At 42.4% G+C, this 17,910-nt stretch overlaps 1 protein-coding gene across 1 annotated transcript; it reads left to right on the forward strand.

Annotated features, from left to right (window-relative positions):
• The first annotated feature begins 3,225 nt into the window (after positions 1 to 3,225).
• Positions 3,226 to 15,257, forward strand: LOC134442933 (NLR family CARD domain-containing protein 3-like). Its single transcript, XM_063192895.1, has 3 exons — positions 3,226 to 3,323; positions 12,523 to 12,636; positions 13,430 to 15,257. The coding sequence occupies exons 1-3, from the start codon at positions 3,226 to 3,228 to the stop codon at positions 15,255 to 15,257; spliced, it is 2,040 nt and encodes a 679-aa protein (XP_063048965.1).
• Positions 15,258 to 17,910: the final 2,653 nt, after the last annotated feature.

Here is a 17,910-nt window from a genome sequence, read left to right on the forward strand (position 1 = left end):
ACATAGCTTTGAGGAGTTGTGTTTAAATATCCACACTTGTAGAGTGTGATATATTTTATTTTGGGTTATTTTGTTCTATCTGTTCTTTCTTTTCTCTCTCTCTTTCTCCCCTCTCATCACCACAGATAGCCACACGCTATTCTTAGTTTACATTAGTTGCATTAATGTCATAGGCATACTTGCTCCCACATGTAAATTATCCACTCACAGAGATACACGTACCAGTGTTTTAACCCATCGAGTTATCGAGTCGAGGACATAAGCTATTGTCGGAAAAGAGCGCCAAGCGCTCCCTTTTCCCTCCCCCCACACATACTGTAAAGCCTTTAGACAAAGGACAGTATTCTCTGATTAGCTTGAATTCTATCTTGAAGATAAGTTCCCGCTTCATCAGCCGAAAGCTTAACGCCCCTCCTCGTATCTCATATTTCGGTCCTGCGCGCAAGCGCTGCGCAGAATCATTTGAACCATAGTTCATAGAACATACATCTCTCACTCTCTCTCTCCTCCCACCGCTCGGCACACGCGGTGTCAGAGATGCGCGGCTACATCGAGCGCGCGCCTCCCCCTTCTCTCTCTCTCTTTCTCTCTCTCGCATAGCGTACACACACACACACACACAGCGCATCCTCTCATACCCCGTGTATATATTGTATATTTTACCTAAGTTCTTATGCCCTGCAAGTCACATTGGCTGTATCAGTGTTATGACCGGATGATGCTTTTACAATAAATGTACATTGTGGTGAACTGTGTTTGTCTTATTTGAACAATTTCTACGAAGTCAACCAGAAAAGAATTCACACAAAACCTTCAGATTATTAGTCAATAATGGTCATGATTTTATGAGACGGTCATGAACCGTGTTTTATGCAATCATTAATTAGACAATTGACGATTCCATAAGTACACACCTACACATTATTGATACCCAGCGTGAAGAGTTTAACACACTCTTCATGCATCATTTCTTATACTCCTATTCCTCACATATAGTAATAACACATTACATATTTGGAACTGTATAAGAACTGTATACTTATTAATGTAATTATAATTACATTTACTGTACTTCCCTTACATTTAACGTCGTACCCATTAATTGTAGTTGACCCTACATATTTTGGTGCCCTTGCGTGAGGAAGAATATTCCTCACGTCCAATAAATGTGGGATTACCCCTACATATTTTGTTGCCCGGGTGTGAGGAAGAATAGTCCTCGCACCCAATAATGTAATTCCGATTGCATAACTGCAATTGTACTTACATATTTTGGTGCCCGGGTGTGAGGAAGAATAGTCCTCGCACCCAATAATGTAATTCCGATTGCATAACTGCAATTGTACTTACATATTTTGGTGCCCCGTGTGAGGAAGAATAGTCCCCGTAGCCATAAATGTTAGTTTACCTACATATTTTGGTGCGCCGCCCGAGGACTGGTTTAATGACTTCTAGAACTTGTACAAATACAGATGAAATACTGTTTGCATTAGACAACTGCTAAGATATACATTCAGATGCGTATAGACAGTAGTCGACAGTGTGAGAACGTACTAACACCCCAGCAACGGTTAGTTAGTAACCCCCGAATTAATTAATTATTACCGTAATTAACAGTTTAATTATTTTGAATTGAATTTAAATTAATTAACAGATTAATTACCAGCATAATTAGTTATTCATTTTGTGCCAACAAAATGGCACCCTCCAACTGTCTAGAACAAAGCGGTCAAAGCCCGCAACTTTCTGATCTCATCGCAGACCTTACCCAGGTCTCGTTGCATAACAGACTGAAGGTTCAAAATCTCAGTCAAGAACAATGCACGCTAGAAATTCAGAAAACGCTATTGCAAATCAATGCCCCAAAATCAACTGCCGATAGCCAAGAAGCAATAGGCATGTTAATTTTGCTCCAATCCCACGAGCTGAGATTGCAAATCAACCAGCTCCGCACTGAAGTGCATGACGTCATAGCTGACCGTGAGAAGGTAGCTAGAGAAGCCAATGAAATTAGAAATGAGCTTAAGCACACGCAAGAGAGCTTTTCTAATCGCATGAGCATATTGGAGGCAGCCATAATAGGTAGTAAGAATGTTGTAGAACAGCAGCCCCTCCTCCCGTCTCGTGAGAATCCCGAGACAATACAGGTGACACACTTAGACCATTCCACGCAAGCCAGCGAGAAGGCCACCCAGGAAAAGAGTCCAGTGTATGAGGTAGACAGAAACGAGATTGTCCCCATAGTCACCCCACAGCCAGTCGCAGCCCGGGGAAGACCCCGCACACGCGATTGTCACAGCAGCTCAGAGACAGATTGCTCCGATGGGTCTCACACGCGTAACGCAGAGACGACCCGCGTAGCTAGACTCCGTGTTCTTGATATACTGGCACAAGATGTTGAGAAGTTTGACCCTTACGGTACAAACAGACACGTGAGTGACTATTTCAGAGAAATAGAACGATGTTTCCAAGACATACCAGACGCAACGTCATATGAGAAAGGTAAGCTAATTTGGAAAACATCCGGCCCCAGAGTGCGCAAGGATTTGGATTCACTTTCCCCAGACATAGCTGATAGCTATCCCAAATTACGCGCATGGATGATAGGAGAGTACGAGCGCCCTCGAGACTACCCGTCTGCGGTGCTCAATGCTTTGAGGGTCAGACATCAGAGGTCTGAACACCCTCGCGCATATTTCAGTCGGTTACACACAGCCTACTTTGAGGGTAGGGCAACACCAGGCTTAGAAGAAGATGCACACTTCCAATCACTCTTCTTACACAATCTCCATGGTAGCATTCGTACAGAGGTTAAAGTCGCGTGTAGACGCAAACGTCACACGATGCTTGAAATGCGCCGGCTAGCACATATGGTTTGGGAAGCGGTTACGCCTGCAGACAGGTCTCAGCCGAGCGCTCTCAACCCATGCCAGCCCACGGCACAGCCCCGGCTGACGAGCTTCGAAGCGGCCCATAAAGGGGGGCCAGACAGAGATGGCCCTATGCAACACTCGACTAACCCACAGCAAAACGAATGGCACCACCAGCAGAACATTATAGCGAGAGGGGGACAGCTCCCTTATCAGCATTACAGCCACATTACGCACAACACACGTAGGCGTAAACGAAACAGAAGGCGCAACCGCCAACCTGTTCATAATCCGGACCAGTGGACCAACCACGGCTCCCAGGAGTCCGACTCCCGTTCTGCACAGTCATGGCGCGATGCGAGTGAGCACGATTCGTCAGATGGATCTGATCAAAGCTCTAGCGAGCCAGAGTCACACACTCCGCGTCACCGTCGCCAGCGGCGACAGAGTTGGGTCCAGCACGACTCATCCCTGTCCCATAGCGCGACAGACTAACCTCAGACATCAGTCTCACAGACTAAATTTGCATACTTCGCCAAAGCCATAAATATGCATCATAAGTCTTAGTCACAGTTAACCTACTAACCAACACTGTACATTCCATCACACTATGCAAGATTATTATATGCGATCCCATTTTACGCACGCATGCTTTAGACAGTGCATAGGCAAGCATACCCTTCAGGGCCCGAAGGAAAGCGCAGCGCCGACCTGACTAACAGCAGCGTTATGGTAAACCAGCACGAAAGTACCATTAGTAAAATGCATTCACATTAATATATCTAGTTATAGTTTTTGGCAATGTTACATTTGTTTGTTACCCACACACGGTAAGATGGAGCCTCTCCATCTCTCCAACCTCACTCCACAGTGTATCCACATACACGCCTCATGCCACGGCATCCTTCACAACAACAACACAACTGACACTGACCACATGGCTATGTGATTGACAGCTGCAGACGTCAAAAGCTCTGCCATCAGTAGTGTCCACGAAGATTAGGCTAGCTGACACATGGTTCCACCTCTCCCTCACCATGCCTTTTCTTCACTTTCTTCTCTTTCTTCTCTCTTCTCTTTTATTATTTTTCATGATTTTGTTTGTTCGAATTTAGATTCTAGACAGATAAAATCTATTGCCCAAAGTGCTATGCCCATTCTCAGCCCAGAGTGCTACTGCATGGACTATTCATATGCCCATCACATGAACTTTTCCAAAGGACACTCCACAGGAACCGTTCTTGGACATCACAGCATCATGGACATAGCGCGCTCCAGCGCACAGTGGAATTACCATATGGACAAACATTGGATTACCACTTTTGGACAAATGAACTTAAACAGGAGTAAAGTGCCATGTGCCTATCAAAGAGACACTGCAATCTTCCTTCGATAGCCAAAAGGGGGAACTGTAGGCATTATTACCCCTAAAGTTTAATTCATTTCCACTTATTTTACGAATGGCCACCATTTTGTAAAATACAGCCACCATTTTCTCTCTATACTGTACCTGGTTCGGATTACGTGGCTCAGCCCCGCCCCGTATGTATAAAACCCCTGGTCAAGGTATGCTCTATCGTCTATTCCCCTAGGCCCGACGCCCTAGGAGAGACCGCCCGACTTCCTCCATCGAGATGTGAGACGTGTCGAAACACGTCTCCTTGGAGAGACGTCTATTTTAGAAATTATTGAAACTGTAAGTTATCTTGGCCGGTTAACACTACAGTCGATATATTTTCTTCCTTCAACCGGTTTTCGTTTGTATTGCATTTGACTTTTGCGGACACTGCTAGGAGAGCAGTGAGTCAGGACCCACGAGGAACTCACGCGCTATAGGATAACTTTTGTACGGACAATTGTTAATCTTTTTACTGGTAAATCAAGGACCTCGCCTAGAGTCCACGGAGACTCGGCTGAGCCTGATTGTCTGTTCCCCAAGAGAGTGGACAGCCGGTACAGTTACTACGCGTGGAGCGGACCTGCGTGCACCCCTTTCCCACTGGACCTTCGCAGGACGGCACCGCAAAGACAATCGGACTACACAACGGAATACCACTTTCCTTTCCCCGTTCAACGAAGCAAGACTTTTTGGACATATCACAGCCTCGCGCCAGAACCGCGTGGTATTGCTCGGACCCCAGACAGTAGTCTACCCGAGCAGCTGGGAGAACAAAGGAACCTCGTGCGCACAGCGACGCGCACACCCACTTCGCCCGAGAGATCAAAGGAATTATCTCTCTCCCTACCAAGGATAACGAGTAAGCACTGAGTTTGGGCAAAGATACGCAGTTAGAACTGTTACATAGCTTTGAGGAGTTGTGTTTAAATATCCACACTTGTAGAGTGTGATATATTTTATTTTGGGTTATTTTGTTCTATCTGTGCTTTCCTTTCTTTCTCTCTTCCTCCCCTCTCATCACCACAAATAGACACACGCTATTCTTAGTTTACATTAGTTGCATTAATGTCATAGGCATACTTGCTCCCACATGTAAATTATCCACTCACAGAGATACACGTAGGCCTACCAGTGTTTTAACCCATCGAGTTATCGAGTCGAGGACGTAAGCTATTGTCGGAAAAGCGCGCCAAGCGCTCCCTTTTCCCTCCCCCCCACACATACTGTAAAGCCTTAAGACAAAGGACAGTATTCTCTGATTAGCTTGAATTCTATCTTGAAGATAAGTTCCCGCTTCATCAGCCGAAAGCTTAACGCCCCTCCTCGTATCTCATATTTCGGTCCTGCGCGTAAGCGCTGCGCAGAATCATTTGAGCCATAGTTCATAGAACATACATCTCTCTCTCTCTCTCTCCTCCCACCGCTCCGCACACGCGGTGTCAGAGATGCGCGGCTACATCGAGCGCGCGCCTCCCCCTTCTCTCTCTCTCTCTTTCTCTCTCTCGCATAGCGTACACACACACACACACAGCGCATCCTCTCATACCCCGTGTATATATTGTATATTTTACCTAAGTTCTTATGCCCTGCAAGTCACATTGGCTGTATCAGTGTTATGACCGGATGATGCTTTTACAATAAATGTACATTGTGGTGAACTGTGTTTGTCTTATTTGAACAATTTCTACGAAGTCAACCAGAAAAGAATTCACACAAAACCTTCAGATTATTAGTCAATAATGGTCATGATTTTATGAGACGGTCATGAACCGTGTTTTATGCAATCATTAATTAGACAATTGACGATTCCATAAGTACACACCTACACATTATTGATACCCAGCGTGAAGAGTTTAACACACTCTTCATGCATCATTTCTTATACTCCTATTCCTCACATATAGTAATAACACATTACATATTTGGAACTGTATAAGAACTGTATACTTATTAATGTAATTATAATTACATTTACTGTACTTCCCTTACATTTAACGTCGTACCCATTAATTGTAGTTGACCCTACATATTTTGGTGCCCTTGCGTGAGGAAGAATATTCCTCACGTCCAATAAATGTGGGATTACCCCTACATATTTTGTTGCCCGGGTGTGAGGAAGAATAGTCCTCGCACCCAATAATGTAATTCCGATTGCATAACTGCAATTGTACTTACATATTTTGGTGCCCGGGTGTGAGGAAGAATAGTCCTCGCACCCAATAATGTAATTCCGATTGCATAACTGCAATTGTACTTACAGTGTGTGTGCGCAGTGGTTCAGTTGTCCTGTTTGGGGCAGTGTGCACATATATGTCTGTTACTGTGCAGTTGGGCTAGTAACTGCAGTAGAGTTTCTGTGTGGAAGATAAGTGTCTAGTTATGTGACGACAACAATAAGGTATGGCTCATGTGAGAGTCATTATCTGATCTACCTCCAAAAATGAATTAAAGAGACACTACATAGTTTTGCTCAGGTTGTGTGTGGACCTCTGTCTCATGAAAACTAGAGAGTCCCTTCCAAGTAACTAAGTTATAGCCTATCTAGTGGGGAAGGCTAATTCAGAAGTGTGTTTCATCGTGTCACATGTGATGAAAAAGAAAAAGGGTTGAGGTATTCCCATGTTTCTATAAATAATTATCACTCCCACACACCAGGCCCCGCCCCAACACACCCTTTCTGCCAGAGCAGCATACCGTACGTAAGTGAAAGTAAACTGCAGTAGACGTCTCTGCCTCTCTGACCTCACACACACACAGGTAAGTAGCCTGCTGGCTTCTAAGGCCGACAACAAATAGAGCTGTTACATTTTCATTATGCATATTTCTAGATGTGTGTTACCATTTGTAATATCAGAGCATGGGGTTTGAATCAGGAGACTTATTTGCATCTGTATTGAGGGATTTCGTTGTTGATTATCTCCTGGTAATGTGTTTGGCACATAATAATAAACTGCTGATTGGGAGATTCAAGATGGTGAAATCTGATAATGGATAATAGAAATATTCACCAATCAAATTTCGTCAAAAAACATGTCTGTTTTCTTTATTGTCCGAAGTAAAACTAAATGTATTGTACTAGTCCTCCTCCTCTGTCGTGCACTCTGGAATGTTCCACAAGTCGTCATTAGCTGCTGGGCCTGATCAACAGGTTTAATGTACGCGACTGAAAACACACACACACACACACACACACACACACACACACACACACACACACACACACACACACACACACACACACACACACACACACACACACACACACACACACACACACACACACACTCCTCTCTTGAGGGCGATACATGACATCATTGTCCCACAGAAACCTTGTAACTCCACTCCACTTCTTTCTATCCTTTCTTAATTTCATAAATATAAATCATTACTATTTGGCAGTCTCTACGAGAATATAATATATTACATATGATCTAATACCAAGTTTAATGATGCAATCCTCATTTAGTAATAATAGAAATAAAGGTACATGTTTTTTGCGAGACAGCAATCTTCATGTATTTAGAACAGTGATAGTAAATAAATGAATAACTAGAAACGCTCCACCAAGGAAGTTCAGGTAGTTTTTAGACGCATAAGATATTTGTGTCATGATATGTGGTGTCATCCATGCAGGTTTATGCATACCATAGGTGTGTTCAGAAAATTGAAGCCTCAAGTTGTAACCAAATTACTGTATATCTGTCTCTTTTATACCATGTCCTCTAGTCAGCTGTGGGCTATAGTTCACCTGTGATTGTGGAAGGCCTATTGGCAAGTAATTGTTGATGCTGTAGCCTACTGTGATCTGCAAATGCAGTTATTGAAGCCCACAGGATGCTATTTGTTACATTGTTGTAAACATTTTTTGATGACTTGCAGCATGCCTTTCATTACCTTTTAAAATGTCAAAAAAGCAAAGAAAACAAACAGATTGTCGTCAACCAACTGTATATTATTCTCAGATTTGCAGCCTTTGTTTTTTCATTACTATCCATCCATATTCTAATGCAGCTGTCCCCAACCTAGCGATCTTGGCTGCAGTAATGAATTTGACAGCAGCTGTGACAAACGATATGCAAGGGTGTAGCCAGGCTTTCTGTTAATATCGAGCCATGTAGGCTATCCCAATATGTTCCTCATGTGGGCTATTAGTTGATGGTGGTTTGTGTAGTACACAAAGGAGGCAGTCCCTTCTCCCTATTCCTTATTGTTGGCTCAATTTATTTCACACACTCCGTGGCCAGCACACCCATCACCAGTTCGCCTGTGCTCAGTGCTGAATTCACCTTGCACACCTTGTGGCAGGCCGTGAAATAGCAGCGAACCAATGAAGAAATAAACCAACTATGGGTCGACCGATATATCGTCCGGCTGATATATCTGTCCGATATTTGTGTTGTATAAGTGTATCATATTGGCCGATTCGCATGTGGTTTTGGCCGATCCACACACCCCGACATTTAGACCACAGACGGGCAGACTCGTAGGCTGCCACGATACATTTTAAACTTTCAGATGCATCCTATTTTAATGTGGATACCTGAATGCCATGGCATGTGCATGTAATAGGCCTAAAGGGAGAATGTATTTGTGTTTCAGCTCCATCCATTTTCCATATGCTGATTTTATTTCCCTGGTTCATTTGGCATATCTTTTACTTAGCGTTGTAACTGAGAGTGTCCGGCATTTATTATATTTCAGTGTTTTCAGCTCATTTACAACACGTTTCAAAACGTGCATTTCATACTGTCATTCATTTATCAACTTCCACCTGTTTAAGCGATATCTAATAGGTAACAAACATCTCTAGCAAACTGGCTATTTCTAATCATAGACGTTTATTTTGTTAGAAATACTGTAATTGAACTGTAAGTACATTTCTGTAGCATTTAACTGACCAGGTCACCATGCTGTCACTTTCTCGTTCAGCAACAAGTGAATGTTCCAATCTGTGTCCGCCGTTTGGCTTGTTTTTTATTTGAATTTTACTGGGATTGTTTGCAGTGTATGCCATACTATGCAAATAAGGGCTTTTGGTTTAAGAAAATTGTTTTAGTCGTCTTTGTGTTTTGTTTGCATTTTTTTGGTTTGCTATTTTGGGCTTGTGTTATTGTTATTTACTTGATTGATTTATTTTGTGAAAGGGGCTTAACATTCTCCAAAGGTCCTAGTAAATGAAGTACAGTATACAGGTGAAAGAATAGGCCAAAATGTTTGCAGACATAATAATCTTGGGGTTATCCCCAACATATTTCTAATTTACAGTCAAGCTCTATGTTATTGTAGCTCTGTCAAGCCACGGTCCTTTGAATTTGTCTAACATGGTGGATATGTTGTGTGTGTGTGTCAGCAGCAAGTGCTGTCTTCTCTGCTTGTTGTCTAAAGTAAGATCTGCTCCTGAGCGGTGTCTTGTTGTCTAGATCTGCTCCTGAGCGGTGTCTTGCTGTCTTCTCTGCTGAAAGATCTGCCCCTGACCTACTACCTCCAACATGAGTGGGCTGGAGGAACAACACACACATACAGCACTCTGCTTGTTGTCTAGGGTAAGATCTGCTCCAGAGTAGTGCCTTCTATGCTTGTTGTATAGAGAAAGATCTGCTCCTGGGTGGTGTCTTGTTGTCTAGATGTGCCCCTGACCTGAGCGGTGTCTTTTCTGCTTGTCGTCTAGGGTGAGATCTGCCCCTGACCTACTGCCTGCAACATGAGTCTGCTGGAGGAGCAGCAAACACACACAGCACTGGGAGAGGATAGTGTTGGAAATGTGTGAGTCTGTGTGCATATAATGACATATGCATACTGCTTCATAAAAGACAAACCTAAACGTATACAGCTTATATTTTCTTCCAGCCCACTTGATGTGAAGAGGCCAGACTCCCCTGTACCCAGCTGTGTGTCCATGAAGAGTGACCAGTCCATGGGCATACCAGCAACGTTTGGAAAAGGACACTCATCTGATCAGAAGTAAGACACATACAGTATTATAGAAATCAGCAGCACTCTGGTATAAGGATGTGTGTAATGTGTGTGTGTGTGGGGCAGTTGTGGCCTAGTGGTTAGAGAGTTTGTCTTTCGATCTAGGGGTTGCCGGTTCAAATATCCCCTGACCTTTCCCTACATCTATATCCATGGCTGAAGTGCCCTTGAGCAAGGCACCTAACCCCACATTGTTCCAGGGATTGTAACCAATACCCTGACAAATAATAACGGTAAGTTGCCTTGAATAAATTGAAGGCATCAGCTAAGTGCAATGTAATGTAATGTAATGTAATGTTTGCATGCAAATACAAGCCTCAGCTTGGACTGTAGGTGTTCTCAAACACACAGCAAAAATATCCTTTTTGAGTTGTTCCCTGTTCTAATTAAATTTTAATATAAAAACGAATCCACCGTTGTGCTAGTACAATAACAATGTGCTGGTTGACATTTGGGTGGTCCACACGATACTGACACTGCTATGAGATCTCATCATAAATTGCTGTAGTTTCATGAGACAATCTCAGATTACCAAAATTGTTCGTGTAGACATATAAAATGCTGTATATACATAAAACAATCTCAGATTAGCCAATTTGTCAACAGATATGTAGACATGTAACAGATGTCCGCTAGCAGAACCTACTGTTGAACTAGGCATGGAACGGTTTGTGTCGCAAACCGAAACCGTACGGTGTGCATGTCACGGAACAGGGTAGTGCGCAACCGCACGGTGCTGCACGGTTTCCACAAAAAAAAAGAGAGAGAGTGACCACCGGCGGACGAGGCAATTAAAATCCTACTACTTTTACAAGCATAAAACACAAAGACTACGTAGGATATTGAGTGTGGAAAGACTGATTTATATCAGCCAAATGAAAGGCATAATGTAACAGCATGCACCAGCTGAGTAGGCTACAGTAGCCTACAAGCAAGCGCAGGTCGGTCAGGACAGGAGCGCCTCCCTCTCCCCCCTCTCTCTCCACGTTAGCGCAAGTGACTGCCCCCAGCCTTTATTCTGACCAATTTAAATTAAATGAACATGAATTTACAAAAAAATGACAGATTAGCAGAACAAAGTAGACTTACGTTACAGTAGCCTAGTGTAGGTTATATCCACGTGGCATTGGATGGGGATTCCGGACGGCATAATGCGAGATATGAACATATCCATCAGATTCACTGCGCTGTCCTTAACTGCAATCAACTGTAGGCCTAATTACATGTAGCCAGTTAAACTCTGATGGAATGAGGGGGACTTTGTAATGTTGCCTAGTTAACATTGATGTTTAACACTATAACCAAAATAAAATGACTGTTTTAACAGGCTCAGATTCACAGGAGTTTTGTGAAACATTCTTGTGAATACACTTCTAAAAAAAACGATCTTTTTAAATTATTTGTTACCTTAACTTTCACATTTTAACATAACTTAACCCTATCACTTGTTCACTTGAAATTGAATTTGACTTCTGATTTTACTTCTATGCTTCTCACGGCCGGCAGTTTCTTGATAGGAAGCAACATTCCTAAGCGCAAATCTCACAGAAAGCGGTATCAAAATAAAAGTCCAATTCGTTCTCAGTGTGTCATTAACCAAAATAGTCATACTGCACTGACCTAATGGTCTCATTGCCTACAGGAGTGTAGCTGTTTTATTTTTACACGTCAAATGTGTTATAGTATGTAATATTTGAATATTTGTCAACTTAAAAGTTAGGACTTAGTTCTCCCTTTTTGTGAAATAAATGGAAGCATGTTAAAATCATTGATAAGATATATTTTCTCTTTCAGTAACTTCACCTTGTTAGGTTAAATTAAGTCAAATTCAACATACCCATGATAAGCTTACATTTTCATTCTAATTTCTATTTTAGACATTTACGGTGCATAATACATTTTATTTTTTTAAAAAATAATTGAAAAAAACAAAAAACAGAACCGTACAAAACCGAAAACCGTGACCTTGAAACCGTGATATGGACCGAATCGTGACTTTTGTGAACCGTACCACCCCTATGTTCAACATTAGGAACATAACGTATCATAAGTAGCATATTTGTGTTATGTGTACTCTGTATTAAGTATGTTGTGAGTCTATTTTCAAATGTTATCTTTTCCTACTAAAACAAATCATAGGAACACAAATGAGTGGCGTCACTTCTTTCACCCATGTGTGTGTGTTGGGTAGGTGAACCAGAGATGGTGAAAAGGCAGGTCAAATCCTAGCATTTGTTTGGTTGAAACAGAAACTGAAAAGTATTATTGACTTCCTACCAGTCCACTTGATGTGAAGAGGCCAGGCTCCCCTGTCCCCAGCTGTGTGTCCATGAAGAGTGACCAGTCCATGCATCGACCAATAAAGTTTGGAGAAGGACACTCCTCTGATGAGAAGTAAGACCCACATCAAAGCAAATCACAGTGTGTGTGTGTGTGTGTGTGTGTGTGTGTGTGTGTGTGTGTGTGTCTGTGTTTTATGATGACATACTGTGCACATACTAAGAGATCAGAGCAGATTAAGTTGATTAATTAACTTCCCTGTCCGTCTCAGACAGCAGAGATCAGATGGCAATACAAAGGTGATGGACAGAAGAAGAGAAGAGGAGGAAGAGAGAGGAGAGATGGACAGAAGTAGAGAAGAGGAGGATCCTTCTTCAGAGCAGAGGTGAGCTGCTGTCCTGTTTTCATTCCTTTTTGAGGTAATAATAACTGACATACTGGAAACCAAATTAATGCTAATTGACACCAAATAGAATGCTCATCACTCAGTAATTATAAAACACAGTAAGCACTTAAGCGAGTGAATGTGAGGCATTATTGTACAGCTCTTTCATTAAACTCCATCGCTCAAATTCATTTATTACATTAAATGAACCTACATACATTATCTGCTTCAGTTACAGATGTGGATATCTGCGTCAATAGAAGATCATGACGTGTGTGCATTTACAAATGAACACTCTACAATGTATTTCATCAAACAAGCAATCCTGTTTCCATGAGTTACAGATGTAAACAGATGTGTGAGATACCACAAGATCATAAAATCCCCAGTAATTATGAAACACAATAAACATGTGAGGCATTACTGTACAGCGCTTTCATTAAACGTCATTGCTCAAATTCAGCTTATTACATTAAAATAAATTAACTTTGAACATGCACCTACATACATTATCTGCTGCAGTTACAGATGTAAACAGATATCTGGGGAAATAAAGGACCATAAAGCCCTTCTGAAGGAGAAGTTTCTGTGCTTGACTGAGGGAATCTCCAAGCAGGGAAACCCCACACTCCTCAATGAGATCTACACAGAGGTCTACATCACAGAGGGGGGCGGTGGAGAGGTCAATGATGAACACGAGGTCAGACAGATTGAGGCAGCATCCAAGAGATCAGCTACATATGACAAACCAATCAAATGCAATGACATTTTTAAACCCTTACCTGGACAAGAAAAGGACATTAGAACTGTGCTGACAAAGGGAGTGGCTGGCATTGGGAAAACAGTCTCTGTGCAGAAGTTCATTCTGGACTGGGCTGAAGAAAAAGCCAATCAGGATGTCCACTTCATATTTCCTCTTCCTTTCCGTGAGCTTAACTTAGTGAAGGAGGAACATCTCAGTTTAGTGGGTCTGATTAAACGATTCTTTGGTGACATCAAAGATTTCAGCATTTTCACCGATGACAAATGCAAAGTGCTGTTCATCTTTGATGGTCTGGATGAGTGTCGGATTCCTTTGAATTTCCACTCCACATCAAAGTGTTGTGATGTAACAGAAGCAACCACAGTGTCTGGTTTGTTGACAAACCTCATCAAGGGGAATCTGATGCCCTCTACCCTCATCTGGATCACCTCTAGACCAGCAGCAGCCAACCAGATCCCCCATGAAACTGTTGACCAGGTGACAGAAGTACGGGGGTTCAATGACCCCCAGAAGGAGGAGTACTTCAGGAAGAGAGTTAGGAATAAGAAGATGGCTAAAAGAACCATCGGCCACCTGAAGTCATCTAGGAGCCTCTTCATCATGTGCCACATTCCTGTCTTCTGCTGGATTGCAGCCACTGTGCTAGAGAGAATGTTGAGGGACGGAAACACAGGAGAGATCCCCAAGACTCTGACTCAGATGTACACACACTTCCTGATTATTCAGACAGAAGTCAAACAGAAGTACACAGACAGAGAAGAGACAGAGGAAGGGATGATTTTCAAACTGGGGAAACTTGCTTTTCAGCAGCTGCAGAAGGGCAATCTGATCTTCTATGAGGAGGACCTGAGAGAGTGCGGCATTGACATCACAGAGGCATCAGTGTACTCAGGAGTGTGTACCCAGATCTTCAAAGAGGAGGCTGGGCTGTACCAGGGGAAGGTGTTCTGCTTTGTGCATCTCAGCATTCAGGAGCATCTTGCTGCATTGTATGTGCACCTCACTCTCATCATCCAAAAGGAAAATGTTCTAAACCCAATTATCCCAAGGCCAGACACATTCAAATTCAAACTTACTCGGATTTTTGTGTCAGATGCAAATGAGGGTGATGAAGTGTCTGTCTTTGAGATGCAGAAGATTGCAGTAGATCTGGCATTACAGAGTGAAAATGGACATCTGGACCTTTTCCTCCGCTTCCTCCTGGGCCTCTCACTGGAGTCCAATCAGAATCTATTGAGAGCTCTGCTGCCACAGGCAACCATCCAATCACAGAGCACAGATGACACTGTCCAGTACATCAAGAAGAAGATCAGGAAGAATCCCTCATCAGAGAAATGCATGAATCTGTTCCACTGTCTCAATGAGCTGAATGACCAGTCCCTAGTGGAGGAAATCCAGAACTACCTGAAGACATCAGGAGGTCTAAAGGAAGCCAAACTCTCCTCTGCACAGTGGTCAGCTGTGGTGTTTGTGCTGCTGACCTCAGATCAGCAGCTGGATACGTTTAGACTGAGTGAATTCGGCACATCAGAGGAATGTCTATTGAGACTGATGCCTGTGGTCAAAGCCTCCAGATCAGCAGAGTAAGTCAATCACCACTATAATCATGAAGTATGTGTGTGTGTGTGTGTGTGTGTGTGTGTGTGTGTGTGTGTGTTGTAAAAGTGTCTGTGTGTTGAGATGTATCATGATTTTTCTCCAGTGTGTATAACTGTAAGCTGACAGGGAAAAGCTGCTCCTCTCTGCATCATACGCAACATGTCTGTGATTATGCACTGAATGATGTTTCCCCAGTCTCTGTGTGTGTGTGTGTGTGTGTCTGTGTGTCTGTGTGTCTGTGTGTCTGTGTGTGCCTCCGTGTGTATTTATCAGGGCTTAACACTAACACACGCCAGGTAGCCAAATGCGGGTGAAAGTCGGCGTTGGCTAGTAGATACCGAAGGTTCACTAGCCATTCTGGCGGGTCCGTTACTATTCTGAATGATGAGGCACCGCATTTTGTAGTTTTTTTCTTCGGACCGTCTTTGCTACAAAAGCAATACAATGCGATTTCGCGAGCCTACAATACCCATGAAGCACCTGTGTCACGTGTCACCTGTGTCTCACGCAGCTAGTCTTGCGAAGAGGAGTGACAGCGAGCTACCGGGACATCAGCGTGCGTTTGGAAATGTCACTGGAAACCTTCACGTGAAAATAAAGTAGCGAGTTCATCTCAACTGACCTGTTTTGCGATCTTTCATTAGTACAATACTTAGTAGTAGTCGACATTAAAGTGACCAAAACGAGAGGAAAACACGTCAGTCTGTCTTACTCTGATTAGCGCAGTGATAAGACAAGGACACATGCGGCATTAATAATGTTTGGTTTAAATTATTTTCTGATTTGCCTGTAGGCCTATGTCTTCATACCTTAATATTCCTCCATGTTTCTTGTGCTGTTGTTCCCGACTGTCAAACCGTTCTTAACACATTCAATACCAGCCGTTTTTTGGAATTCAACCGTAGACTCCCAGACAATTTCATCATTTTATGTCATTTTTTGAACACCCACCGAATATTTTGTCTTCAACCCACAGACACATGTCAGGGCTTGTTCGAAAGCCCAAAGACTCAGCTGTCTGTATATTTTTACGGTTTGTTTCTAGCTTGTTTCATTCCGAAGTTATTTCACTTTAAGCGCGCACTGGTTTAGGTAAAAATAGCGATTTTGAACATTCGAACTGAGATAAAGCCTTTTTTGTCAGGGGTGCGCTCTGACTCTCCGAGTTTAAATTGCGGGTCTAAATGCATTTTCTTGCCCAAAGAACAACTCCAGTATCTTCCAAGTAAACTACTTTGATGCAAAAATCACCTGGTCAGGCAGTTCAGAGCATCTGAAATGCTAGCTAGCTAATGTCACTTGACTGGCAGTTTTCGTTCTGCAGATAAAAGTAGACGTGCCAAAGTACTCACCCAAAAGAAGGTTAGTTCCTGCTGTGTTGCATGCTGTTTTTCATTACAACCTTCCATTTTACACCTATCCTGATGGCGGCAAAACTCCTTATCCTTCCATCATATGTTTAGGAACAGGCTAGCTAGCAAGGGCTGTGCTGACAGGACATGCTTTGTTTTGATGGTCTAGGAAGTAAATGGAGACGTGACGTGACGTGATCAGGAAGTGGTCAGAGACGGTTTGATTCGCTATTAATAAAACTCAAATACTGTGTGTAATAAAATGCACAGATGATGAAATATCCAGATCCTGACTTTGTAGGAGTTTTGACTTTGTGGGTGTTTTCATGATCTATGTCAGTTCTGTTCATCACATTATTACGAAAATCACACAGAATGTGCATTAGAATGTGTAGATTCAGAATCCAATAAAAAAAAGTAAAAAAGTAATTTTACGGTTTGGGAGCCAACGCATGGGAGGCAAAACGTATTTGTACGTGACTTGGTAGTGAATGTGTTAAAAAACGCACAGTAGTAGCCTTCCAGACTGCACAAAAGCATCCCATTGCATGTCCCTTCGCAGGTGCCGGTCTCGCCTTGCGCCCATTTGTATTTTAAAAAACTCACTATTAAATGGAATGAAAGGAAGTCGTAGCCCCTTCTGTAGTTACCGCATCTCTGTGTGCTTTCTAGTGGATACTTTTATAAGCAAATATTCCAGAAGAGGTGTTATTCCACATCCATGACCGAGGACAGGCGAACTTGGCAATGACTTAACGCTATCTACTTTGCGCAGCAATTTGGACGGCGACCTCCACAGATAGGCCTATATGATATAAAGAAGTCCTTCCAGATTAAATACGAAAATATTTTGCTCTCGTGTAGCTTACATTTGTGCCCTTCCACAACACTGTGGTTGGTGTTTCTGCATGGTAAATATACTATAGGCTATGCCATTCCTCAGATCAGTAAATCTGTTCTTTGCATAGCATGGACCATTTAATTGGCCTAACAATTCTAATTATTATCTAATTATATTATGTTATATTATATTATATTATATTATATTATATTATATTATATTATATTATATTATATTAGCCTACATTACATTAATAATAATAATAATAATAATAATAATAATAATAATAATAATAATTGTATTTGTATAGCACTGTGTCATACAAGGCATGTAACTCAAAGTGCTTAACAAATGGAAAAAAAAAAACATTTTTAGAGATAGATTTAAAAGGAGAGGTATAGAGGAGAGGCAGAAAAAGCAGGAAGGCAGAGGAAGAAGAGATAGACAG

Source organism: Engraulis encrasicolus, unplaced genomic scaffold, assembly GCF_034702125.1.
Source record: "Engraulis encrasicolus isolate BLACKSEA-1 unplaced genomic scaffold, IST_EnEncr_1.0 scaffold_26_np1212, whole genome shotgun sequence".
Lineage (NCBI taxonomy): Eukaryota > Metazoa > Chordata > Actinopteri > Clupeiformes > Engraulidae > Engraulis > Engraulis encrasicolus.

What these genes read in the sequence shown, in the direction of transcription:
- LOC134442933 (XM_063192895.1), top strand. Translation starts at nt 3,226, where the DNA reads ATGCGAGTGAGCACGATTCGTCAGATGGATCTGATCAAAGCTCTAGCG. An exon ending in GCCAGCGGCGACAGAGTTGG is followed by an intron (nt 3,324 to 12,522) that starts GTCCAGCACGAC and finishes ACTTCCTACCAG; the next exon opens with TCCACTTGATGTGAAGAGGC. An exon ending in GGACACTCCTCTGATGAGAA is followed by an intron (nt 12,637 to 13,429) that starts GTAAGACCCACA and finishes TATCTGCTGCAG; the next exon opens with TTACAGATGTAAACAGATAT.